Raw genomic sequence first — 26556 nt, 5'->3', positions numbered from 1 at the left:
AAAAAGGGTGGAGGGCAATGGGAGAGAATCTCCCCAAGGCTCCTGCCCGAGACCCAGCAAACCTCGGTGCCCAGGTGTGACTCTGAGCTCTTTCTCTCTCTCATCCCCTCTAGGGACCAAAAGGAGGAGATGGTGAGGAGACGGCAAGACGGTCCCGAGAGGCTCTGCTGTCGGCGTGTGTCATTCTCCTTGGAACGCGAGTCTGAGGCTTCTCCACGCTGAGTGCTTCTGTGTCCCATCTGCTACCACACCCTGAAATCAAACTCGGCAGCTTAGGTGAACCAGGCACTGTACAAACATGTCAGACTTGCCTCCACCCCTTTTCCTTCTCCCGCTTTCTCCTGCCGTCTTTCTCTCTCAAGTTTATCGGCGTATCAGTGGATTCCAGTGGCAGAGCATTCCCACCTCACCTCTGGCTACGGAGCAATGAGGAGTCAGGGGTAAGCTCCCTCCCGCAGATTTGGGGCTCAACATTGACTTGCTCGCTTGCTTTAAAGCAATAACAACACCGTCCTAATGGCTGCTGTTTCATGCGATTTGTTTCCTCTGTTTACAGAGGACTAGGTTTGTCAGTTTGAACTAACATCTTCACTCCCCAGTGGCTGTGCTGCTACGGCTTAACCCCTTCCCTTCGGAGCCAAGCCTTGCCACTGCCAAGAATTAGCGTAATGATCAGGCGTGTGTTGGCAGTGCCAGCCTCGGGCAAAGTGAGAAGGGAATGGTTCGGGGGGTCATACAATTTTTTTCTCCCAAGGGATGGTTCTGGAAGGGAAGAAAAACTGGGAGCTGGATTCCTTTGGGAAGGAGTTTACTTCATCTTTACTCCTATAGCCCAGCAACACCGTCCTCCAATCGGCTTTGCTGCATGACAGTGGGAGAGTTTCCCTCCAGACCCTTCTTCCTTCTCTCACTTGGAATTGTCCTCTACCGGCATTGTTGCAGCAGGACTGCCAGTAAGATCTTGTGGTTTTTTGCTTTCCAGTGTCTTTTAGGTGGGCCAGCGTATGGGTCTGTGGTGCCTGGGGTCTAGCGATTTAGCCTATTGACACTCAAGACGATGGGGAATGTGGAGAGGAAAATGCATTGTTGAATCTTGCAGGGTGAAGAAGGGGTTAAAACTTACTCTGGGTGATGCTTGAGAAAGCAGACAGCATGTCAGGAACATGCATGCTCATCGCCTTTATGCGAGACGTAGCAGTATCTCCTCTTAGGTCTCTCGTATGTGCAAGGACCCTCGCCATATCTTATGGAGAGGTCTCCTTGACTCGCCGCTTACAACCCTGCCTGTATTCCTGACCTCCTGGCTGCTGTGCTGGCCAAGATCCTTTCAGCACACCTACTGAAACCACGTCGTAGTACTCGTGCGTGTACGGGTGCATGAGTGTATTTTGGCTATCTGAAAGCTGGCTAATCTCCTCCTAGTTCAGTTAAAATCTACAATTCTATTTGGCATTTGCACTTAATTATTTTTGGTAGGTGGTAACCAGCATATACAGCCAGATACTTACACCTACAGAAAACAGTCCTGTCCATTAATGTTTTGCTGATGCGTTTGCTTTCTTCTTCGCCAGGACGTTAATGCCTTAATGTATTTGGGGACAGAGCACTGAAAAAACAGAAGAGAAGTTTGTGGCTGGTGAGTGCGAGTTCTCAGGTGAGGTTGGGAGATGTACCTAGAGTGAGAGAGATTTGCTGAGTCTTCCTCTGCTTCTCTGAGTTCTGTGCTTGGGTAAAACCTGAGTCAGCCCCTACACAGCTGCTGGGGAAAGAAACGCTGCTGCACGGCGCTCTCTCAAGCCCTGTCCCACTGAAACGTCTCATTCTTGATGGTGTGATGAAGCTGTATAATTTTAATATACTACACTGCTTTGGTATGCGTATCCTGTGTGCTAAGTGTGAGCAATGGTTTATGTATCTAGTAGCAAAGCTGATCAAATAGTGGAAAGAGCTATCAGCAAATAGTTTGCTGGATTAGTGACTGTGCTTCCAGATGGACGGTCTGTTCCCTGTACAGGGGTTGTTTCTGTCTACATGGGTGTGAGTATGTATGTACCTGGAAAGAATAGCCTGGGTCCTGCTGCCAAGGCTTGCAAAAGTGACAAACATAACTCTTCCTTGATCACAAAGTGGTTTTCATTCAGAAGGAGAAGCACTATAATAGTTTGGCTGTCCTGCCTCCAATCAGAAAAAAAAGAGCACTTTTTAACTTGCTTCTCTAATGTGCTTGGGGAAATTTACAGGCAGAGAAAATAGCTAAATATTTTGTGCAAATTGCTTAAAACAGCTTGGACTAGCCTACTCCAACTGCCAGTAAAAGCTCAGCCAGGTTCTGAGTTCTGCATTGCACATCATGTTTTCTTGAGGGTAGCAACAGAGGTGCCATGCTGCTGTTTCATCACGTTCAGAGCTGCACATCAACTCTGTACGTGTACTCGACAGCTCTGAAGTTAGGAAGAGCAGCTGAAGGCTAACCAGCGTGTTGTGCTGCACAGCACCGATAGCCGGAGAGAGTACAGCAAACTCTGATCTTGCCAGGGGAGGCTCTGAACTAGGGAGCCAGTTTTCTTGCCTGTTGTACTAGCCCTGCTCCTGCTCCGGTCTCATCGGCTTCTATGTTACAGTTGGATAGACTCAATGCAACAGAGTACAGAATCGGGACTTGGCTGATACAGGTCTTGTTTTTAAGGAATTTCTCAGTATGGTTTCTAAAGTTGCAGGAGGATTACCATGCGGCTTGAGGACTAATGCACTGCGATTTGGTCACTAGTGATGATATTGTTGTTTTGAGACTGGTCTTCCATTTGTCTGGCATAAGAGAGCAATGTGAATGTAGGGTGATGATAGACTAAAAGTTCAAATCTATTTCTCTCAAAAAAAAAAAAAAAAAATCTCAGGAAATTGCATTCACCCTAGGGCTGAACCACTTTAACTTGTAGTGTTAGTAATTAGATTATTTTGTAATTAACTGATGAACAGAGTGTAGCTGTAGACAATAACAGTTATTTATCTTTACTTGTGTTACGAGTGCACCTCAGGTTTTAATGTATGCAGTGCTGTGTGAACGTTCATACTCGTGGCACATGTTTTTCTTTTCCAAACGGAGCAGAATAACTGATACTCCTAGGAGAAGACTTGTCTCTTATGATTTAAATTTCCGTATCGGTGTTGGCAGTAGTGAGCAGGAAGGCACTTGGAGTCAGCCAGATTGTGGGGTTTAAGCTAGTCTGTCTCCTCCAGGATTTGGGGCGTGCTGCCTAGGCTGCAGTTTTCCCATCAGTTATCCTGTGGGAATAACACAAGTGAGCTGCCTTGCAGGCTGTTGACAGCAATTAAATATATATGCATCTCACTTTGGGAGAACGTGGTGATCATAAATAGGGACTAAGATTGTTTAGTGTTGTTTGCAAGGAAGTTTAACTCTTGCATCTCTATAGTCAGGTGGTCTGGGGAATCACTGTGGTGTCTCTGCCAGCCCTTTGCCTTGCTGCTGGAGTGAGGAGTGTGGTCCAGGACATGTGCGATCGCCAGTGCCTCTGCTGGGACAGGTTTGCTTGCAAGCAATCGGACATGCTCACTGAGCATGTGACTGGTGAGGCCGTACCTCGAATACTGCGTCCAGTTTTGGGCCCCTCACTACAAGAAGGACATTGGGGTGCTGGAGCGTGTCCAGAGAAGGGCAACGGAGCTGGGGAAGGGTCTGGAGCACAGGGCTGGTGGCGAGCGGCTGAGGGAGCTGGGGGTGTTCAGCCTGGAGAAGAGGAGGCTGAGGGGAGACCTGATCGCTCTCTACAACTCCCTGAAAGGAGGGGGCAGGGAGGGGGGTGTTGGGCTCTTCTCCCAAGTAACCAGCGACAGGGCAAGAGGAAATGGCCTCAAGCTGCACCAGGGGAGGTTTAGATTGGATATTTGGAAAAATTTCTTGACGGGAAGAGTGGTCAAGCATTGGAAGAGGCTGCCCAGAGAGGTGGGGGAGTCCCCATCCCTGGAGGGGTTCAAAAAATGGGCAGACGTGGCACTTTGGGACATGGTTTAGTGGGCATGGGGGTGTTGGGTTGATGGTTGGGCTGATGATCTTAGAGCTCCTTTCCAACCTTAATGATTCCTAGTTTTACTTTCATTAAAAAAGAATCCAGCCACCAAGCCAGGAAACATTAAATTATTACTCTGCCCTTAATTGGTTTAGTGGTGGACTTGGCAGTGTTAGGTTAATGGTTGGACTGGATGATCTTAAAGGTCTTTTCCAACCTAAATGATTCTAGGATTCTTGCTTGGCTCCTGCCTGGTGCTTCCAAGTCTGTATCACGCACATTTGCAGCACAGAGCTACAGCTTCCCTCTCGTAACCCAGTGTGCCAGAGACAGCTGGATCTGTGGTCCGTGACGTGGCACGGAGGAGCACAGTGAGGTTACAGCGCTCAGACAGAGCTGCAGGATGTGGCACCCGGTGTTTTGAAGCGCTGTGTTTGAAGTCGCGCGTTCCCCAGATGCAGCCGAGTGCCTTGGCTCCGTCATGTGTCATGTGAGCCGGCGTGCCAGATGTGGCCCCTTGCACTTGTCCCAGTATAACCTCCTATCTGATATGTAAGATGTTGCTGTTCGCGTGAATTTTTGGAGGCAGAACCTTGAACGTTCTTATTCTAATCTCGGTAGTATTTTTATGCTCATTTTGACAAGACAGCGGAAGAGTGAAGCCCTATATCCCACCCTGTCTTGAAGCTCTTTGGTGTTCTGGATTAACAGCAAAATACAGCCACTTGTTTTTAACCCTGATTCATCCTTCGTGGCAAAATAATGACAGTAAACCCATCAGAAACACTGCAGTTACTCTTTGGACATGGAACAGTGAAGTGTGCATGTGTAAGGCTGGTGTCAAAGAGACGCAGTGCTGTATGGTTTTGTAAATCCAGAACAGGACACAGACACATCAAGTGTTTAAAAGGTGGGGGAAAAGGGTTGTAGTTATTATAGTGGCTTCTGACTTCGCCTTACCACCTGCAGCATGCATCTCACTGGCTTTGGGTGAAGAGGGCGCGATGAGTTGCAGCCTTCTCTTGGTGCTGCCGTAGTTATTTGCTAGCTGTAACCCTCTTACAAACCAAATACAGACGGGAAGAGGCTAATCTTATAATGAAGGCATTGGGTTGCAGTTGAGGTTTGGGCGTGATTTCTGTCTGTGCAGCTGGTTTCTGTCATGGTGTCTAGACCTACGTGCTGGTGTCAAGATCAAACATGTGGTCAGAGCATGTCTTGGCTCCCGCCGGTGCTGTGCACCCATGTTTTCTCTCCATGGAAGCTGGGGTGTGTTGGGCCTGGATCTGGCCTTGATACGAAGTTAAAAAGCAGCCAGGAGACATACCTAGAAGCTCTTTTAGGTTTGCTAATCTAGACATAGCTGGGAAGAAAGCGAGCTAGTAATTTCTTTTTCTGTCTCGTCTGCAAATGAGGATAATCATTCCTTTTCCTTACCTTTTGTCTGTTTAGATGAAACCTCTGGAGGGTGCGGCCTGACTTCAGAGACTGGCACAATGGGACGCTGGCTTTAGCTGGGATTTCTAGGGGACTGTAAATAATGGAAAACTTTATTATTTGTGAAGGGAAAAAGACCATTAGCATTTGGGACATGCCTGTACTGGTTTCAGAAAGTTCAAGAGGTCTTTTCTTTGCAAGTGCTTTTATATGTCCCAGAATGAATTTGGTCTAGTATAGCTAAAGCACACCTAAAAGTGTGTCACTGAGCAGTGTCCAAAACAAGCTTAGCAAATAGGCGTTCACTGTGTTTCAGGTTTTAGTCCTAATTTATGAGCAAGGAAATGGAACAGGGGAGAAAGAGGCAGCACCATAGCCTTTAGACTCTGTTCAGCGGAGCCAGGGCAAAAAAATGTCAAGCACTTGTGCTCTTTTTCTCATTTGTCAGAAATAAACCCACCAATATAACAAATATGTCTCTCCCTAAGCTTGTTTCTAATGTAATATTAATCTGGGCGCTCATGTGTGTGTTTGGGCAGGATTTAGAGCATTACATCAGTTTGCTGCGCTGCTAGTTCGCTCTGACACATAGCTGTGCTGCTGGGGGCTGGTGAGGGAGAGGAGGGGAAGGAAAGGACTTGGAATAGGGGAAGCAATAGTACAGCAAGCGAATATCCACTCTTCCTTTAGGAGGAAAAAAAGAAAAGGGCCTAAACCAGTATTTCTAAAACTAGAATTGCAGACAAACGTGGAAGGTGTCATAGTGACAAGGCTCTATGCTTTTAGATCCCATTTCAGATTTCAGACCATTTGCCATTTCTTTCCCCCATTCGCTTCACCCTCTGTTGTCGTTTCTTGCCGCGTGAAGTCACAGTTAGATTTGTAAGCTCCTCAGGGAAGTAACCTGTCGTTTTTCTTTGCAAAATGCTATGAACGTTTATGGCTTGTTATTTATAACAGTCATGTCGGAAACCGCAGGAGGGTGAACATTAGGATTTTAGAAGGTATGGAATACAGTGAGATACCATGCGTGCATATTCATGCATCCATATGCATGAACACATGCATACATGCAGACAACATGCATTGATAATGGCCTATTTAACTTGTGCGCGTTTGAAATGTGCTACGTGACAGTGACCTGTACAGCAGAGTATGGAAATAATGTTTTCCCTTTTAATTGGTGGGTTCTTTGGGATCTTCTTCATCTTCCTACTCCAAACTCAATCTGCATATTGCAGTTCCTCAGGTCCTGGAGGAAGGGTTCCTCCCCTCCTCCTCCTCTTGTAGCTGGCCAGAGTAGTTTGGCATATCAGCTGAGGGGGCGCTTAGAAATCATGGGAATGGCTTTCTTCAGCCCAGGGACCAGGCGTTATCTCTTGGCTGGGGCGGGAGGAATGTAGCAAGCTGCGTCCAGATCTGCGATAGCAGTGCAATAAGCACTGATGAACGAGTTCGGTTGCTGCAGCAAGGAGGGGGAGGGAAAGCTTATTTTTAACTGGAAACTATACAAGTGAGCCTGAAGTAGCTCTCTGCTGTCTTGCTATCGTCAAGTGTATGTGTGAGTGAAGGAGCTATGAACATAGTTAAGTACAGTGCATGTATACTGATGGAGTATGTAATTGTACGTGCATGGGGTGGAGGCAAGTCAGATTAAATGACAGTGCATGCTGGCTTCTTTGTCTGAGTGTTTGAACTCCTGTGTTGTAATGAGCAATTCCTGATAACATTTATCTACTTCTTTTTTTTTCAGTGGGGTTGATTCTTTTCTGTGCCTGCTCCTCGGGTTGCCTGTCTCCAAGCCATTCCTCTTTCCCTTCCTAACTCTCATTCCCCTTTCCCTCTCTTCCATCCTTAATCCTCCCACCCCTTCCTCTCATCTGAGCCTGACCCTTCTCTCTTCTTGCCCCTCCTTCCTGGCCGATCCCTCCCCCTGCTCTGGATCTGCTGGCTGTGGGATTTTTTCTCATGCTCACTGGCAGATGTGACAGCTTTTGGAACTGTATCATCTAGGAACAGCTATATCTGGAGTTGAAAAAGCTAACGTGGTTTCCCAGGCAGCAGGAATGGATCGCTGAGAGAATTTCAATCTCCGACTGCTTTTGTCTTGTGGTAGTGACTTTTATTATTTATGTTTGTGACATTTCTTACAGTACAGTTGTCAGCAGTGAATGAAAGACTAAAGTCTAGTAGATTATTATAAGATCAGTGTCACAGTATTTGTATTATTATATTGAAGGGATGCTGTCTACATTTAAATACAGGTTTGGCTTGATTTACAAAATCTTATATGCATAAAATGTTCTTATGAATCTTTTACTGAATTAGAAAAGGCCTGTTTTATGTATTTTATTTAAACATTCTTTAGCTGGGTATTGGAAATACAAGTAAATAGCTCTTGCATGAAAACCACAAAGTGAAAGGAGACTGGTTAAATACAGACCTTCTCAACAAAATGCAAAACCTACACAGATTATTACAATCCATTGGATTTCGGATAACTATTTTTAGTGTATGAATTTCATTTGCTCTTAATGCAGTGTACCTTTAAACCACCTGTCTGATATGGCAATGTCTTTGTAATCAAAGATTGATGCTGACCATATAAAGCAAATGTCATTGGATACCCAGGGGTATGTTGTATTTGGAGTTGATTACATTTTGTTGTTTTTAAGATGTCTATTATAAGCCAATAATGTAGAGGCAGGCCATGTCAGCTAGTCACCTTAAAATTGACCATGAATTTAGTAGATGCTTCTTTCTGGGTTTAGGAAGCATGCTTTTGTATATAGGATCTAAGTGTAGTGCAGGTGTTGATTGGCAGGTATGGTGATTTAATGTAAATATACAAACGTGGTGTGTATGCTTATGCAAACTGATATGTTGGCATAGAGCCACGGTTCTGTTTGGGGCCAAAATATCACCTGGGCTTTAAAAATTCGCATTTTGGAGTAGTTTAAGCTAGAATCATTCCCCTTATGGGGAAATGATTGAAATGTTCAGAAAACAATTGATACTCCAGGTGCTAATGGTTGTGGCATTTGTAGCACCATATTTTACAGGACACCTTGCTACCTGAAGCAGTTAAAGAGCAAACTTGACAGACACTGTGTGCTACGCTCCGTGTATCTGCTCATTAGGAAGATGAGATGAGGAATGAAGCTGTGAGAGTAGGAACAGGAGGAGGAAGGATACTGGTTAAAATAGTAACATCGCACTCTCTGGAAATGCCCCTGTTCTGGTGGATCAAGTAGCTGCCACACCTGACGTGTAGTCAACAGTTCAGAACTGAAGCACTTGATACAATACTACAGATATACTGCCTGCTTTCCTTGGAGGCTGTGAAAGCTCCTCAGTAGCACCAGCTGTTGGTTTGAATAGTACTAACACCGTGAGCTATTAGAATATCTTTCCTTTCCAGGATTGTCTGCACTTCTTTTTTTTTTTCCCTTAAAGAACTGCCCTGTGACTTTAGTCTCGATTATTAGTTAATATGCAGCACCTAAGGGGCTTTAGAGATGAATCACTGTGAGTAGTTGCAATACAGACCTGGAGCACAGAGGCTCTTCCCATAAGCTCTCCATTAAGATGTATTTGGGTTTTCATTGGAACATACTCTAAGCAAAGATTATTCTGACTGTGAAACCTCTCCTAGGCAGAGCAGTTGCTTCCAGCCTCTTTTGTAAGTGGTTTTTTTAGTTGTCTAGCCTTTTGCTTTCTTTTTCTACTGTAAGGTATCTTTAGTAGGCTTCTTGACACAGTATTGCAATGGGCATTGTCAGTGTGTGAAGTCTGGATTTCACCAAGGATGGATGCGTGATTGGGGATCTGGAAAGATCCTTCTGCGATAAACGCACACTTGCCATCCCAGTGATACAGGATCACGGTAACCAAATGTTAAGCCAGTGTGTATGCATTTTCAGGATCTCAGTCTAGCACTAGGAAGCAAAGTTGTCGTTCACCTGCTGGCTGTGCTTTGCTCCCTAAACAAGTTTTAAGTGGAACAACCTGGAAAATGTTTGACATATATTTCACTGTGGGGAAAAAAGCACGAGGTGTGCTGATTTTGAGACCGGTGTCCTCTAGAAGTGTGTTCATGTCTACACCACAACATGTTATCTCTGTATGTGTTCTGTGTCTCTGACCCTTGTAAATATTTATTCAGCACAAGTAGTTGGAAGCTGATGTCCTGTACAGGGGAAGAGTGATCACTAAAAAGTTGAGGATCAAGTCGCAAAAATCCTCTACCTGATGTCAAGGAAGAGGTAGTGTTCATCACTTTATAAGCAATATTAGTGAATACTAGCAAATGCTAGTATTAAAGTTGTCAATGGAAAGGGAAGAGCATATAAACTTTTTTTTTCCCTACTGGTGGATATTAATTGCCTTAAAGAAACCTATACAGCTTTTTCCCAAACTGGAGAGCTTTAGCACTGAACTACCTAAAAAGTTTTGGCACTGGGTCTCTTCTTTGTCTCATCTCTCTTATGGCTCTCATTGCGCAGTTCATCCTGCGCATTGACAGAGCATCTTGGAGAGGAGATACACACTCTGGAGCACGCCAGTTCCATTCCATCCACTCAACATTAATCTGCCTATTAAACATGTTTCTCCAACAGCAAATAGGAAAGTGTAACTTGGAATACTTGTAACTTTAAAGCCATCAAACCAGTCAATAGAATCATAGAACACTTCAGGGGAGAAGGGCCCTCTAGAGATCTGTAGTCCAACCCCTGCTCAAAGCAGGGTCTACTCTGAGGGTCTGACCAGGTTGTGCAGGCCTTTGTCTTCAAGAGCAAACTTGCTCTTGAAAACCTCCGAGGATGGAGACTGCACAGCCTGTCTGGACAACCTGCTCCAATGCTGGACTCTCCTGGTCATGAAAAAGTTTTTCCTTCTATCCAGTTGGGACCTCTCTTGTTTTGATTTATGCCTGTCATGTCTGAGTCCCACCACTCTCCACTGTGAAAAGCCTGGCTCTCCATAGAAAATCTCCCTATCTCTGAGCTGTTCCTTCATGGAAAGGGTAACTTCTCCCTCACCCCATCTTCCCTGTCTGTCTTTTGTGAAGAGGTTGTGTCCATCCAACACAGTTATTCGAGCTTTCCCACCTCTGTGACCGCATGCGGAGCTCCGGTTCTTCCTTTTTCTTTGTATCTTCCCAATTTCAAAAAGGTCTAAACCTTTTGGCTTTCTATCTATCTACATCTGTCTTTTTTTTTTTTGGCTATAAAGTCTAAATTCAGATTTTGATGTCTGTTGTGTTTGGGTATATTTAAGTGTTAGCTGGTTTTGGCTTGTTGCAATTGTAATGGCTGTTCACACAAACTGCCTCTCTCAGCCCCCAAGGGAAAGGAATCTTAGTTTTTAATTTTAGCTTCTTCAGCTACCTGCTGACAGAGTTTGATTTCCACCTACCACCTCCTCTCTCTCCCCCAAGCCCTCTGTCAAAGCTAGAAAAACTGAGATCCAAAATCAGTCTTGGGCAGCTCTTCCTTTGGCAACAACTCTGTTGTCTTTAAATGGGAATCAAAGGTATATTACTTACTTGGAGTAACCAGTGAGAAGACAGCCTAAGCCCTGTTCATTCCAGGCTTGTAGTGGAATCAACACTGTCTAACCAGCTGGACTCCAAAGCCATTTAACCTAGGTACAAGCCTGTAAAATATAAATATGTGTATCTCATATGTATTTTAAAAGTTTATATCAGGCAGTATGAATTTGTAGAAATAAAGGAAGCCAAGTGGTAGGAGTTCAGCTGTAGACGTAACAGGTGTCTGTTTCTTTCCTGACATGGGAGCACTGTTTCACAGTGGGCAGAGCACTAAAAAGGTCACTGGAAATCCCAGCTCAGCCACTGACCTGCTGGGTGGTCTTGAGCAAGTCATTGCGCTCTGGTTGCCTCTATTTCCTCATCTGTAAAAGCAGGTGATCACGTCAGCTCTGTCATTAAAGTGCTCGTCACCGGAGAATGTTCTTAGTACAATATAATTGACTAATATAATTGATGTGTGCTATTACTGATCGGGCATATCGGACCTAGACATGCAACAGCACTGATGGCATTGCCTTCTCCAATTCAGGCATCATGTTCCGCAAGAAGAAGAAGAAACGCCCAGAGATCTCTGCTCCGCAGAACTTTGAGCACCGCGTCCACACTTCATTTGACCCAAAGGAGGGCAAATTTGTAGGCCTGCCGCCTCAATGGCAGAATATTCTAGACACGCTGAGGCGCCCCAAGCCAGTGGTAGACCCTTCAAGGATCACGAGGATGCAGCTCCAGCCTATGAAGGTAAGGGAGGAAGACTACTCTCTTGTTCCTTGGGGAGGCCCAAGCTGAGGCGATGTTTCCACTGCCCCATATATATTCAAATGGGGCTAAGGGTGGGATCTGTAAGGAATTCGGTGGGTAGCAGGGTCTGGGCTTTGATAACACTGCCTTTTTGTGAGGTGGTAGTAACTTCATCAGAAATAAGGACAGTAGTGTCCTTAACGGCGGTAGTGTCACTGTTCGAATAACCAGCTGGCTGCCTGTCACTATAACAAGGACCTGTGAAAGCTCCCGCGGTAGCTGACAGGGCCTAGGATGTGTTCAGCTGTTGTACAGGGAAGCAAAGAGGAGAATTCGTGGAGAGACCCGTTTTAGCGACTTTGTCATTCTCGTGGGTGAGCAAATTTGGCTGGTAATTAAGTTGACAGGGAAGCCTGAGTGGGAGAGCGTGGGGTAACACAAGCTTGCTGTTCATGGATGGCTAAGTGAATGAGCGACAGCAGGGAGCAGGACTAAGCGAGGGTTTAGGCTAAAAGGGTTTATAAAGCAGCAGTTTAATGGAAAGTGGGGCATAGTAAAAGGAGAATGTCCTTAAAGCGAGTCCTTCAATAAGGAGAAGCAAGTTACTGGTCTTTGTAGATGGGTGAATTTAGATGGCTGCCTTGCTTGGGTGGCTGTCGATATTGGCATCTGGAGACCGCGTGTTCATAAGTGACCGCAGGGACCCGCTGTGCGACAAGAGGCAGATTCGTGATAACCTCTTGGAAATCAAAGATGGTGGCAGAATTATTGCGCTTAAAGTCTGGCTAGCTTGTGGGAAGTTTCTGTTCCCAGTTTAAAAAAAGCCACAGGGGCCTAAAAACTGAAAGGTAAGTTGTAAAATAGAGATGTTACTACTTGGATTTTGGGAGGGACATAAAAGAAAATAGTTGTCTATCTGATGAATATATTTAGCTTTTTGCGTACAGATGCTTAAAACGCGGGGACTAAATGGGACTACGTTTTAGTATAATGCAAGTATTAATGCAAAATCAAACCTGCAATTTAAATGGCACATCAGGATCTTTGAGCAGAATGCCGATTTAGAAAGGGAAAAACTTGCTCAGGAAGAGCAGGTAAAAGAAAAAGGTTGGAGGTATTGCCTTCTGTTTTATGGTGTCCTGAATGTGCTTTGAAGTTCAAAACGTAGTAGGAGATAGGACCACAATCCAGAGAAGAGATAAAATGTGTAATAAGAGACCGATTTGGTTAGATCAGGAGCGCTCTAATGAGTTTAAACTGCGGGAAGATTGCTCAGAAGGGTGGAAACTAGGTCAAGTTATAAAGGGCAAATAGAAAAGAAATTTATGTAGGAACAAAACTGGAAGGCCAAGGCACAAAAAGAGATGTTATTCTCAGGGAACATAAAGGGCACTAAGGAGACATCATAGGTACACTGAGGAGGAGAAGGAGAATGAAGGAAAGAATTTGTTCACTGCTCATTGTGGAAGAAAGTTAGTAACAGATGTCACTGAGAATTCTTAAATGTTTAATGATTTTTTTTTTTCAGTCTTTATTGAAAAGGTTAACTGTGATCGGTGAGCTAACACAACACGAGCATGAAGGGATAAGATCGCAGGCTAGAGTAAGAAAAGAACATGAACAGAAATGAGACTTCTTAGATAAGTTACATATTTTCAAGTCAGCTGGGCCTAATGAAATTCAAGGAATTGCAGATCAGTCAGAATAATTTCAATTCCCAGAAAGAGACTGGAACAAATAAGCGAGTAATCTATTTGCAGCCACTTCCGAGGAGATAGCAGGGTAATAGCTAGCAGCCAGCATGGATTTATCAAGAACAAATCATGTCAAGCAACCCAATTTCCATCAATCACAGGGTATCAGGCTTTGGGTCAGGGAGAAATGATAGGTCTCTCCTATATCTTGACTTCAGTTAGGTTCTTGACACTGTACCTTTGGCATTCCCAGAGCAAACTGAGCCAGTTTTCTCAAGTATTAGGAAAAGTATACTCAAAAGAATAGCGTGAGGCATCACTGTCAAAATAGAAATGTGCAGGAAGAGATTTACTGGAGTTTGTCCTGACTCTAGTACTGGTCAGTACTTCAATCTATGACTTTTTAAACCTGCAGATGGTAAAAGCTGAAAGGAGGTGCAACCCTTTAAGAGAACAAGGATGGAATACCTAACAGTCTTTAAATACTAGAGAAGAATCTTAAACTAATACTGGGGTTTTTTTCCCCCCAGTAAGTCCAAGTGCTAATACTCTCTTAGACTGCATCCCATAGTTGAATATTTCTGGTAAACTTTGTTTGAACAAATTCCGGTTCAGTGATACCAATCAGTAGTAAGGTTTGTGGTTTTTTTTTTTTTTTTCCTTTCTTCACCTTGTTTGACAAAATCTTCTATTCTGCCTTTCATTCTCAGATGCCTAGGAAACCGGGTGCTCATTTTGTGCACTGTGGTGGCATTCTGTTGAAATTACTGGAGCTGCTGGTTTGCACCAGCTAAATATTACGCTCGGTGTAATTAATTCAGCATCTTTAGCAGATCCCTGGAGTTCAGTTAGCAAACAGGAGATTGCCATCACTCCAGGGAAGGATTTTCCTCAGGCAGAGATTCATGAAAGTGTAGGAGTGATCCTATGCTGTGAATTTCTGCGAAGAAATGAAACGTTCTGTTTCCCAGCACTAAAAAAGCTTCCATAAGCTTTTCAGTTCCAGAATAAACAAGATAGAGCGCTACATAATATACTTTAAGTGTCCTACTTGTATAGTGCTCTTGCTTGTTTGGATGGAAGCCGCCTTCATCATTTGCTTACAAGGCTGTTGAGCTGTTGTGACCCTTTGTTCATAATTTTTAATTATGGTAGCTTGGCAGGACAGAGGAAGGATGCAGTGTTGGAACAGTGTGGTCTTCACTGGTCAGGATTAAGATGCATTAGCAAAAACCAGAGTAAGGAAGCTGATTACAACACTATTGAGAGCGCTACAGGGGAGAGGTGAGCTTTGTATTGGAATAGCAAGGTGATTTTTAGAGATAGAGCTTAGGGCATGCTGTAACTTCCGAGAACTAATACTCTGAGGAGCTTGTTAGGCGTGAGTTAGTTATGTAGTGTAGCACAATTTCAGCACAAGAGAGCCAAGAGCGCTAAAAACATCCCAGTTTTGCTGTAATGTCCTTCAGAATGTGAGCGCAGCAGCAGGATTCACTGTTCTGGCTGAAGGCACTGCTGCCTCTGACAGAAGGATGTAACCCAATGATTCCTCTGTTTTTTTTTTTCCCTTCAATAAAGGACAATTAAAAAAAAAGTCAGAAAGAAACATTTCTCTTTTTTCCCTGGGTAATCTTTGGCTAAAGAGACAAAAATCTAACCTTTGTCAAGAGAAACTGAGCCTCAATTTTTACAGCTCTAACTTTTTCACCCCCTCCCCTGCGTTTCACAGACTGTGGTGAGAGGCAGCACTGTGGAAGTGGAAGGCTATATCTCCGGGATACTCAACGACATCCAGAAGCTTTCTGCCATCAGTTCCAACACCCTAAGGGGAAGGAGCCCCACCAGCAGGAGGAGAGCCCAGTCCCTGGGGCTCCTGGGGGAGGACAGACCCCCAGACATGTATCTTCAGAGTCCTGAAGCAGACTGGGCAGACAAATACGGAAACTACCTCAATTGCAATGGGGGGACCAAGGTGACCCGGAGGCAGACGATGTGGCCGGATTATAAACCCCGACTGGAAGGGCAGTCTCATGCCAACGGTATGGTGATGAAGGCACAGTCCCTCGGGCCTTCGGAGTTCCAGGGCGCTGACGGCAGCTGCCTCCAGCGTGCCTCTGGTTTGCAGCACATGCCAACTCCACCGGGGGAGAGCGAGAAGACGGGAAAAAAGAGCTCGGAAGAGTGCTGGCCTCAGCCTTGTCTCGTACGACAAGCAAACTCCAGGCCCTCAGGGGAGGGCAGCCCTAGCTCCAAATCGAGGGAGAACAGCTTGAAGAGGAGGCTGTTACGCAGCGTGTTCCCCTCATCCGGCGGCTCAAACAAGTCAGGCCCTTCCCTGCAGATAAAGGTATAGTTACTCAGTATTTTTCAGCGAGTGCAACGTTGACTTTACAGTTCCAGAGGTTACTTATGCAGCTGAACAAATTTAATTGCTAACATCATGCAACCATCTGTTATTGTTATGATTAATGCTGGAATCAAAATAGTCCTGGACAGGGAAAACGTGTAGTCTGCCTAAGCTTCACAGAATATACTGCTAGGCACAGCTCAAAATGGCAGCCAGATCTCCATGAGAAAGGCTTGTTAGTGGAGCTCTGCTTGGACGAGTGTAGGCTGGGAAGGAGGTAGGGGACTTACTCATTTTTGCCCTTCTGTAGTAGTAAAGGCATAACTTAAACACCCTTATACTACCATAAATGTGCTTTTGCCATTTAGGAAATTGCTGTAATTTGCATTAGTAATGTATTCTTTTGCCTGTGCAAAATAGAACGAGAGCTCAGGAGAGCTTGTTGGCGATAGCTGTATCTGCCCAGCTGCCTACAATAGGAACATTTCCATCAGCACCCATAGTACTGTCAAACAGGAAATCTGACTGTTGGTTTTCGGTAAGGATGGGACAGCTCATAGCTCTATCTCCCCCAGGAAAGCTATCCTGAAGGAATGACTCACTTCTTATTAGACTAGGAGAAAAACTCTGGTTCCTGTTACTGGATAGGAAACGTAGCCCTTCGGGCCACTGCTTCTAATGCATCCCAGGCCAGCCCGGCGCTCATTGTCCTTGCACAGCTGTTCGGTGGTTTCAGAGGCTGCGCTGGTGCAAGGCCAGGCTCATTTCTAGCAGGCGTGGAGTCCCTGGACTCGGAGGAGGATGACGGGAACCACTGGCCCGACAAAACTGGCTGTTCTAAAGCGTATTGCAGGGTGGGGCTCTCTCTGACCCGGCTTGTTGGGGTTTGCATAAGGATCAGGCTCAAGGCTTTCAGACACAGCCTTCTCCCTGCAGATTCCCTTTCCGAGGGAGCAGGATTTTACAGGAATGCAGTCCATGTGTAGCACAAACTACACCTACTGCTGTCTCTGACTTTGGGCTGATCCATACTGGCTGGGAGGCCTGTCCCCAAGCACTCGGGAGAGCTGACCGCTTCTTTCTTCTCTAACCAAGAGTGTCTTTGCCACGCCTTGGCACGCTCACAAGGAGGAGCAGAGGTTATCGGTCAGATGGCACACACGCATGGATGTGCTTGGGTGTGTTTGAACTCAGGCTGCTTGTGAGTGGAGAGGAGTAGGAGAGACCTTGAGGTTATCTAGTCCATCCCCCTGCTCCAGCAAAGGATCTGTGCCATGGCTGGCAATTGTTATCTGAGCTGTTCTTAACAGCCTCCAATGATTCAAGCCTTCATCTCCCTCACGAATGGAGATGATGCTGTGTAATTGTGATGTGTAAGAAATGCATGATTGCAGATGAAATGGAAAGGGGATATAACTGGCTGAAAATGGGGAGGTGGGTGCCTTGACAGGCTCCTGTAGTCGCCGTGGGAAGGTCGAGTGCTCTTTCCTTTCAGCTAACATAGGGGGGAAGGAGTGGGAGAACCAGGGACATCTCAGAATGTCCAGAGACTGAAAATGTGTACGCAGGGGCTGTCAAATTACAGGAGCAGGAAATAATACTTATGTGTGGTTAGTCAAACATGTGTGAGCTTGCATGTATGTTGTGTGCCTTTTGCATGCTCTAGGTTATCTAAACCCTTTTTTTTTTTTTTTTTTCCCCCTCTCTCTCCTGAGACAAAACAAGAGTTGGGAAATAAGTACTTCTCTGCCATGAGCATGCCTCTACAGGACTGCAGGGGTGGAGCTGGTAAATGAGGAGGAAGTAACTTCTGACGGGCAGTTTGTGTTTGTGCACTCCTGCACCCCGATGCCAGGAGCTGCTAAATCACGCTTTCAGGGCCTGTGTGTGTGTGAAAATGAGCTGTATGTGTGTTAGGCTTATGCAGATTTTACTGTTGACAGAAATCCTTGGTTAAAATCCAAAGTGCGTAGAATTAAATGCTATACAATTATTTTCTGTCTGAGACAGAGAAAATGAGTGCTCTCTTAAAAATTTCTCTATTGCCGGTTTTTGGTTCCCATACCCATATTATTAAGTTTATTAATAATCTGTCTGAATTGTGAGGGAGAAAAAGCTTGTTGCTTTGAAGTTTTTATTGTGCCCTATAATAGAAATGATTGGCTTGCTCTTTCTGAAGTTGCTACTTTGTCAGATCCACTCTTATTTTACATGTAACTAAATATATAATGTATTTTATACCTAACCTGCTAGATGTTGTTGAATTTTAATTAGTCAACATTTCCAGGGGATTAGCACTTCAAGAATTATCCTTCTTGGGAGACCTATGTGTAGTGCTAGCATGGGAATGCGTATCCTGGAGCCACGTTACCGCAGGCTGTGATCTTACTAGATCTCATAAACTAAACAGGGTTGGGCCTGCTTGGTGCTTGAGTGGGAGGTCTCCGAAAGCCTCGAGTGCTTCGGGAAGGAGCGCTGCTAATCCGAACTCATTGTAGGTCACTTCTGAGCCAGTAAGGTGGCAAGGTGGCAGGTGGCTCTGTGTAGCTGAAGTGTCACGCTGGCCTCCCGCAGCCGTCCTGGTTCACGGTGCTTTTCCCAAAACAGAGTGCTAATTCTGTGTCTGATCGGCAGGAAGGCTCTGCAGGTACCAGTGGAAAGTGCAGAGAGTTTTCAGTAGGCAGAGCATAATTACCCAAAGGGAATTAGGCCAAGACATCAAAGTGATTTACAGCTTTGGCATGAATCCTCTTTCCTTTTATATATAGGAAGATCAGAGGCACAGAGGGATAAAAGATTTTAAAATTCTCTGCAACACAGGTTGCCCCTGAGTTTTGGTGGCAAGGTTGGAATGCTTTTCAGCAGCTGTTTCTTTCTGTGGGTTTTGTTTTTTGGTGGTGTTTTTGGGTTTTTTTTTTTTTTAAAGCATGTGCTTTAAAAGGTCCCTTTTAAACTGCCTCAATTTGGAGGTCCTTAAAGCATAGCACCCATGCTGTAACGGATTCTTGAAAATCTGCATCCCCTCGGCATGCAGCATATGTTGGGCAGACCCGGAGGTAAGAACCTAGAGCTCTTGACTCCCGTCTGCTACAAAATGTACTAGGCCAGAGTGGCATAACACACAACTGATTCCTGACACATCTGTCTTCTTATTAATCTAACCATCACTTTTTCTTTCTCCCACTTTCATATTTGTTCTTCTCAAAGCCTAATACTTTCTTTAGGCCCCAGCAGTGGGGTTCACCACGCAGCCCTGCAGCCAAAGCCCAGTCTCTTCCATCAGATCAGCCCGCATCCGATTTCCCCAGGATGATCTCAGAAGCTGGGACCCCCCAGAAATCACCAACAGTGGAGAAGGCAATTGCACTGCCGCAAGGCAGGCCGTCGCCGGCAGGGTCTCCCAGGAACCGGCAGACTCAGACTAGTTCTAGCAACCTTCACCTTCCCCAGGACTCTTCTGTGAAAGGGCAGCTGGCCAGTGAGGACCCGGTGGTTGTGACTCATGAGCAGTTCAAAGCTGCCCTTAGGATGGTAGTAGACCAGGGGGATCCCCGGACATTGCTGGAGAATTATGTAAAGATTGGTGAAGGGTCCACAGGTATCGTCTGTATTGCTCGAGAGAAGCACTCAGGGCGGCAGGTGGCAGTGAAAATGATGGATCTGAGAAAGCAGCAGCGCCGGGAGCTCCTTTTTAATGAGGTGAGTATAGTGACAAGAGGTGGGGTTCTGCTGTCCACCATGAAGCCATGGTAACAGTCAGTGTGGTAAAAAGAAGGGAAGAGCAGGAGACATCTTCCTTTTAATAGAATTATGGTAGTACCAAGAAGAAAAATGACTGGGGGGATGGAGGCTACTGCACTGTACTCACAGGGTTGTGCATGCTTGCTTTGTTGGATAAGATTAAGTGGTGTTAGTGATTTTGTGGTGGTCAGTTGTCTGCTGTGTTTTTACAGGTGGTGATAATGAGGGACTATCAACATGTCAACGTAGTGGAGATGTACAAGAGCTATCTAGTGGGAGAGGAGCTCTGGGTGCTGATGGAGTTCCTGCAGGGGGGAGCCCTCACGGACATTGTGTCTCAGATCAGGTACGAAGCAAAATCCGAAACATCGACGCTTCTGTTCCCACCTGACAGGCACGAGCAGTAGCATGGAGATTTCTGGGAAGAATAGTTTCCCTCAGAGATCTTCTGACTGCAGTGCCCTGAAACTCCTACACTTTATAACTGTCATCCATTTGAAGTATGCAATAATACTTCTGATGTAGAAGGGACCTCATTTACAGTACTGATCCCTTTAGATACCCACTATTCATCTACTTGATGACCTTCCCTATAAAACATAGTACTCATGAGAAGTATTGTTTACTATAGCTGTTGTATTCTGGCCAGGAAGCTCATTGAGTAGGTATTAAAGATCATGCAGAAATAGTTTTCAGTGGTACAACCTTAGTGAGGTTGCATTTGTGGCTAACTCCTCTCGGAGAAGTGCAGCAGAGCCTTGAGATCTGGGCTCCTTCCCAAATTTCATTGCCTAAAGATAGCAACTACTGGACACTGTCCTAAATTTGTTTTCTTATCCATACCACTTCATATTAATTAATGACCAAAGCATTCCTGTAGGGCAAAGAAGTTGTTCTCAAATGGCCTCTAGAGTCCCACTCACAAGGTGTTCTGGAGATGCAGTTACGATGATTGTGTCTTGCCCATGACCCTGGAGGCCCCTCCTCCTGCTTCCGAGCAGTCCTGCGAGGCTGTGAACTGGTGCAGGGAATGCCAATGAAAAGACTGACCAAGGAAGTCTGTAGGATGAGCTTTCCTTTTTTGAAGATTCAGCATCTTAATTGGATTACAATTAGGTGCTAACACTAATTGTATTTACTTTTTTTAATCATAGTGTGCCTTTAATTCACTTACATGCTTTGAGTAGCCTTTACTGATCCTGTGGTGGATTTAAGGCATATATCTTGCTCTGTTGGATTCTCTGGTTTGGATTTGCATCTGTGATGTGTTTGGGAGGCATAAAAAGGCACATTGTCCTTTGTAGCCTCTACAGCCCCACCTGTAAGGAGTGTCTTGGAGACACTTGGATGGCCAGGCCCTCCAGCGTTGAGTTGAGAGGCTCATCTCAGGGTCTGAGAGCCAAGGTTTCACTGTAAGCCATGTGCCTGCTCCTGGACAGGAAAAAGAACTTTTAGTCCTGAAGAGTACTGAGTTACGGCATTACAGAGCCAGTGAAACTCTTGTAGCTCTTAGCTGGTATTAGAACCAATGGAACTAGAGATTAAAAAAAAAAAAAAAAAATCAAGGGTCTGTGTAGCTTATATCCACCAGTAAGACTGAATTCCATTGTGGGACCTCAGCCTAGATCTGAGTGATTTTACGAAGCCTTCCTTTGAACCTTTTAATGAATGCTTGTTTTTCCACATGGTGGAAACAGGATCTGTTATAACCATAACATTTATCAAAAGCAAGCTGCAAGCCTTTATCAGTTTTTCACAGGGAGGAAAATACCCTCATTCCACTCATTAAACAGTTGCTGAGGGTCATAACTGATTTGCCTCTCCAGGAGTGAGCTGATCCTCTAGTAATCTGTTGCACACTATGCAGTCGCTTGACTGAAACCAAATTCCATGCAAGCTGAAAGTATACCTCTTATTAGAGCTCAGAGGGTATCAGCTTTTCTTACGTGTGCCATGACATGAAAAGCGCTGTTTCTAAATACGTTATGTTCTGTATTGGAGAAGTCCCTCTCCCATTAGAGGTTAAATCATAATGGCAAAAGTAGCCCTCTGCCATCCTTCAGATATACTTGCCATCGGCATGGCACAGTGCAGCCACAACATGCGGTGTCCTGGTCAGATGGTCAGTTTGGTAGAGTAAGATATGGAATACCAAACAACGGAAGTATAAATTTCTCAGCTGATGGTGCAACCTCCTTCATGAATGTGTAGAAATTGCTCTTATGTATTTAGAAGGTACCTTTCTGCCTTCTGAGCGCTCTCTTCTCAGCCTTACTTGCAGACCTGGGTCTGCAACTGAGAGTTGTTTGAAACAACTGCTAGAGACAGGCTGAGTGTCAAAAGTACTCAAATTGGGTACCTCCGCTGTTCTTTGAAATAGTTAACTTCTAGCATTGCTCGGTGTAAACGTGCAGAGACTGCTGCCACTGTCCCCAGTTACAGGAGATAGTTTTCATTCCTACCATTTTCACTTATATTTGATGATGAAGGTTCTTGTGTTGGTATTCCTAACAGCAAGAGCTTCTGAAGATAAGGTTCTTGGTGCTCATACTCAGTGTGCTAACAGAGAGACTGCTAAAATTCAGGAGTGTCCTCCCTGCTTGTAACCTGTGCTACCTTTAGTAAGGTATGAGTATCCAAAGTGTCTAGCTGCATGAAACCTGTAAAGGATCCCTATATCCTCTATCGAATTACATGTTTAGATGCTTTCTGGATAAAGTTGCACAATATGCCTTGTGAACAATAACTTTATGATATTTGCTTAAACAAAAGCTGTCTCAACAGTTACTGTGGCACCTTGGCATGAAGAAGCAGTCTTGCCTATCAGAATTGCTTGAAACAGCATCTTGCAGAATTAATTTAGGTACAAGATTTAAAATGCAATTTCTCTGTATTAGACTTACAAAAATTTAAAATTGCTAACTATCCAGAAAAAAATGTTTTTAACAGTAAAAGACAGTCACAGAAGAACAGTAAAAGTGAGATAGTAATGGTCATGGGGACCCAAAATGTGTATTTGCATTTCAACTTCAAAATTGCACTGTGCCTTTAAAGAGGACCTGGAATGACTGCTACCCACTGCCCAGTACAATGCAGTTAAACTCGCGTGTCTTTAATTTCAGACTAAATGAAGAGCAAATTGCAACAGTGTGTGAATCGGTGCTGCAGGCTCTGACATATCTTCACTCTCAGGGGGTCATTCACCGAGACATTAAGAGCGACTCCATTCTTTTGACACTGGATGGAAGGGTATGTTTCCTCAGACAAATTGTTCCCTGCCTTCTGCTGCTGTAGCCTTAGTTTGTCCCTTTATTTTCTTTCTGTTCACAATCTCTTTGTTTGTACCTTGTCCTCTTGCTCCCCTTGTGGTCTTTGTCATTGGTGTTTCCCTCCATGTTGTTTAAAAATTATTTTTAAGGTTGGTTGCTTTTCTCTTTGTACAGGTCAAACTCTCAGATTTTGGCTTCTGTGCTCAGATCAGTAAAGATGTACCTAAAAGAAAGTCCCTAGTAGGTACTCCCTACTGGATGGCTCCAGAAGTTATTGCAAGGATACCATACGCTACCGAGGTAAGGGACCACTTCCTAATGTCAGGAGAGGTAGCAAATAATATTCTGCAGTGTTGCAGGAAAATAACTATTGGCTTCTCTAGGAAAAGCCTCTAGAGTCTAATTAAAATATAAATACAACTGTGACTACAGATTTGATTGTGGTGATTCCAATATTTCCTAAAACAGTAGAAAAACAGGTTGTTCTGCTTCCGGGAACAAGGTGTGAACTTACTCTGTTCTTATACCTGAAGCTCGGCATAGGCTTGTATCTAGTGTGGACAGATGTTAGCCACGAGCAGCCTGTGACATGATACAGATCGGTAAATCAATCGATGCTGTAAAGGGAGGGGAGGAGAGGAGGGAAGGCACGCGTGGGAGCTCCAAAATGATGGGCAGGTGGCAGCAGACTGATGAGTTCTGTTTGCTTGTGCTACACCTGGTTGGTTGGTTGGTACGTAGTTACTTGCAGACCTTTGCCCGTTGCAACACCAGCGTGGCTCAGTCCTAGGTGGAAAGCTGTCTTTGTTAAACTGCGGTAAGGAGTCCAGTAGCATCAAGTGGGTTAATGTTTTACTCTCAGTAATGTTTGTCATGGGTGTGAGGTGTTGTAGTCTTTGTGAAGGCAAGGACCTCTTGCTTTGAACTGTGTGTATTGATGCGATGTTGGCTCCCACAGGTGGATATCTGGTCTCTGGGGATCATGGTGATAGAGATGGTGGATGGAGAACCCCCCTATTTTAGTGATTCTCCAGTGCAGGCAATGAAGAGACTCCGTGACAGTCCTCCTCCCAGACTGAAAAACTTCCACAGGGTGAGCATGCTGGCAAACACTCATAAACCTGATGATTATCATGGGGGAACATCCTATCAGCCGTTCCCATAAAGCTGGCTGTGAAAGTGGTCTTGCTAGGACATGTTTCTGGGGGAACTTCTGTGGCCCTGGTGCCTCAGCGGATGCAAGCTGCTGCTGACAGCTAGTGGCTGGACTGGGAAATAGCCCTAAGAACGTCAGGTCGCTTGGGCATAAACCTGGGAATGCAAATCGAAGCTGCTGCAGGCGGACCCAACAGTTAATATCTTGCTGGTGTTGATAGAGTAGCTCATCTTCTAGGGGAGCAAACAGGAGGATCCTCGCTCTTGAGGGTTTCTGGCTTCGCAGTTTTCAGGACTGCAAAGACTGCATTACGGTCAGAGCAGGAGAGCTCAGTACAGACAGTAGCTCATGGAGACAGCGTGGCTGCTTTGAAGATGAACTCAGCTTCATGGTTTCTTATGAAGAAGTAGCAGTGACATAAGAAATACAGTGATTACCTTTTAGTCACCACTTAGAGCAGTCCTCCTTTCATTTCAGTCCAAGCCTCTGAGATCAAATAGCTTTCTGCAGCGTTCTGAGCTATCCGGCCTTTCCAATTAATCAGAATATCTGCAGCTGCTAAAACTGAATTATTTAACAGAATAGACTGCTGAACTAACAGCATACACTTGAAGATCAACAGCTGCTCTTTCCTCTTTGCCTTTGCTACGCTAATTAAAATTTCAAGGTCACATTCTGGGCCCAGTGCTTGCATTCCTTAGGCAGTGTAAAGGCAGTTCTGGTCTGGATCGCACCCCTTGCTGGGTGAGATGACCCTACCACGGGCTGCGAAAGTCAGAGCCATTTATAGTCTTGCTCTGCTCCACTTTGTCCTGGGAAGCAAACTGGCTCCCAGCAGACCTCCGGATTGCCGGGCCGGTGGCCATGCTCTCCGAGTGGAGCTCAGCACCAGCTGCGGACCCAGCCCTCCCTCCCGATTATAGTTAATGGCTCACGGGGGTCAGTTACCATACTACTGGTGCAGCAGGTTAAACGGATAATCTCTGCTGCTTTTCTAAAGCATAGCCAGATTTATTGACAGAGTGATAAAGGCTGGATCCTGGCACTCAGCTGTGTTGTGCCTTCTCCCTCTAGCAATCACAGCGAAGTCGTTCCAAGCACTCATGAAATAAGCAGTAGCTCAGTGTGAGCAGTGTTTCATGATCTACTTCTAGGTTAACCAGAGCTGGGAAAATGCCCCCAATCTAAAATGGATGTAATTAGCGGCAGTAAAATAAATAAATATAGACCAAGTTCATTTTTTATTCAGTTTTAATGATGCAGAGGGATTACCACCAGCAAGAGATGTGCAGTGCCTTTAAGTGGTTCTTGGGTCTGGCTACTCAACAGGCCTGCACGTGTCTTTCAAAGGACAAACCTGCTGAGGTAATTTAAGTTTTCGATACACTGTTCTGCAGTTTCTTCATCTTCTTGTATCAGCAGCATCAGGTTTCCAGACTCTCAAAGCCTATTTGACTACTTTGGCCACAGTCTGTGGCCAGTGAAAGAATGAATTGATCAGCCCTTCACACCCAAAGCGATGTGCCTTGGGTAGCAGGAATTCTGTTGAAGTTTTGAGCTGAAATGCAGAAAAGATTAAGTAACGAAATGGGAAACAAAATTAACTTAGATGGAAGGACGTGGCAGGCAGTCTTGTCTTAATTTGCTGTGCTCCATTTGAAAGAAAACAACCTGTGTAAATGTTTTGCCTACCGGTGACAGAAAGTTACTGCTGTAGCATAAAAAGCATGCTACCTCATGTTACCTTTCTGTCCAAAAGCAGGGCTACAAAGTTGAAATGTAGAGGATCCTTTTTAACCAAACCTACCTCAGCAACCTGTTGTCACGTGAACTGTTGCCCGGTTCCTTTCCGGGGTTGACTTGGTTGGTTGCTTTTTCGCAGACCTCCCCAGTTCTGAGAGACTTCTTGGAAAGGATGTTGACACGGGATCTGCTAGAAAGAGCAACGGCACAAGAACTTCTGGATCACCCCTTTTTGCTCCAGACGGGACTTCCAGAGTGCCTGGTTCCCCTTATCCAACAATACAGAAAGCGTACCTCTACCTGCTGACTTTACATAAGGGGAAATGCGAGGAAAAAATAATGTTTATACAAAAGAAAATATCAAGAGACCAGGCAGTCTCGTCTTCTGAATGGTGCTTGGAACTTGTCAGCAATCTTTTTAGAAGATGAATGTGAATACTGTCCTTGCATTCTCAGCCTTTTGTGGCTTCTCTTTTGCTGAAGACAATCAATACTAGATCCAACTGAGACCAAGTATGTCTCAAGAGTAAAGCAGGTGCTTCATGACTCGCGGATCGCTTCTTCCAACGAACGACATTTTAAAGCGGAGTCTGAAGTTGTGTATCTGAACATCTGCAAGTTCCTGCAAACCTTGGCTGCTGACTACTGAACTGGAACGATATTTCCCAATTAGAAATGTGATCTTTGTTTCCTTCGCTGTACACTGGAGTCTTGAGCTGACTTAAATGTACATTTTGGGGCACAGACCCCTTTAAACTCTCAAAGAATGCACAAAGACTTGACAATTTTTTCCTCTGAGACTTTTTCACAGATTATTTTAATTTTCTTCAGTTAAATGTGGACCTAGAA

General features: G+C 44.9%; 1 protein-coding gene across 2 annotated transcripts; it reads left to right on the top strand.

Annotated features, from left to right (window-relative positions):
* The first annotated feature begins 11553 nt into the window (after window positions 1-11553).
* PAK6 (p21 (RAC1) activated kinase 6) lies at window positions 11554-26014 on the top strand. Of its 2 annotated transcripts, XM_009490709.2 has the most exons (8): window positions 11554-11757; window positions 15181-15798; window positions 19006-19497; window positions 19752-19885; window positions 22662-22788; window positions 22983-23108; window positions 23767-23901; window positions 25847-26014. In XM_009490709.2, the coding sequence occupies exons 1-8, from the start codon at window positions 11554-11556 to the stop codon at window positions 26012-26014; spliced, it is 2004 nt and encodes a 667-aa protein (XP_009488984.2). The 2 variants fall into 2 exon arrangements, with proteins under 2 accessions (XP_009488984.2, XP_009488985.2); XM_009490710.2 differs by lacking the exon at window positions 23767-23901.
* The last annotated feature ends 542 nt before the right edge of the window (window positions 26015-26556 follow it).

This window comes from Pelecanus crispus, chromosome 6 (assembly GCF_030463565.1).
Source record: "Pelecanus crispus isolate bPelCri1 chromosome 6, bPelCri1.pri, whole genome shotgun sequence".
NCBI classification, from domain to species: Eukaryota; Metazoa; Chordata; class Aves; order Pelecaniformes; family Pelecanidae; genus Pelecanus; species Pelecanus crispus.
This window is presented reverse-complemented; position numbering and strand designations above follow the sequence as displayed.

Excerpts from the sequence above, each read along its gene's own strand:
- PAK6 (XM_009490709.2), top strand. The coding sequence starts at position 11,554 with ATGTTCCGCAAGAAGAAGAAGAAACGCCCAGAGATCTCTGCTCCGCAG. Across the intron at positions 23,109-23,766 it reads GGATACCATACGCTACCGAG|GTGGATATCTGGTCTCTGGG; the intron begins GTAAGGGACCAC and ends TGGCTCCCACAG. Across the intron at positions 23,902-25,846 it reads GACTGAAAAACTTCCACAGG|ACCTCCCCAGTTCTGAGAGA; the intron begins GTGAGCATGCTG and ends GCTTTTTCGCAG.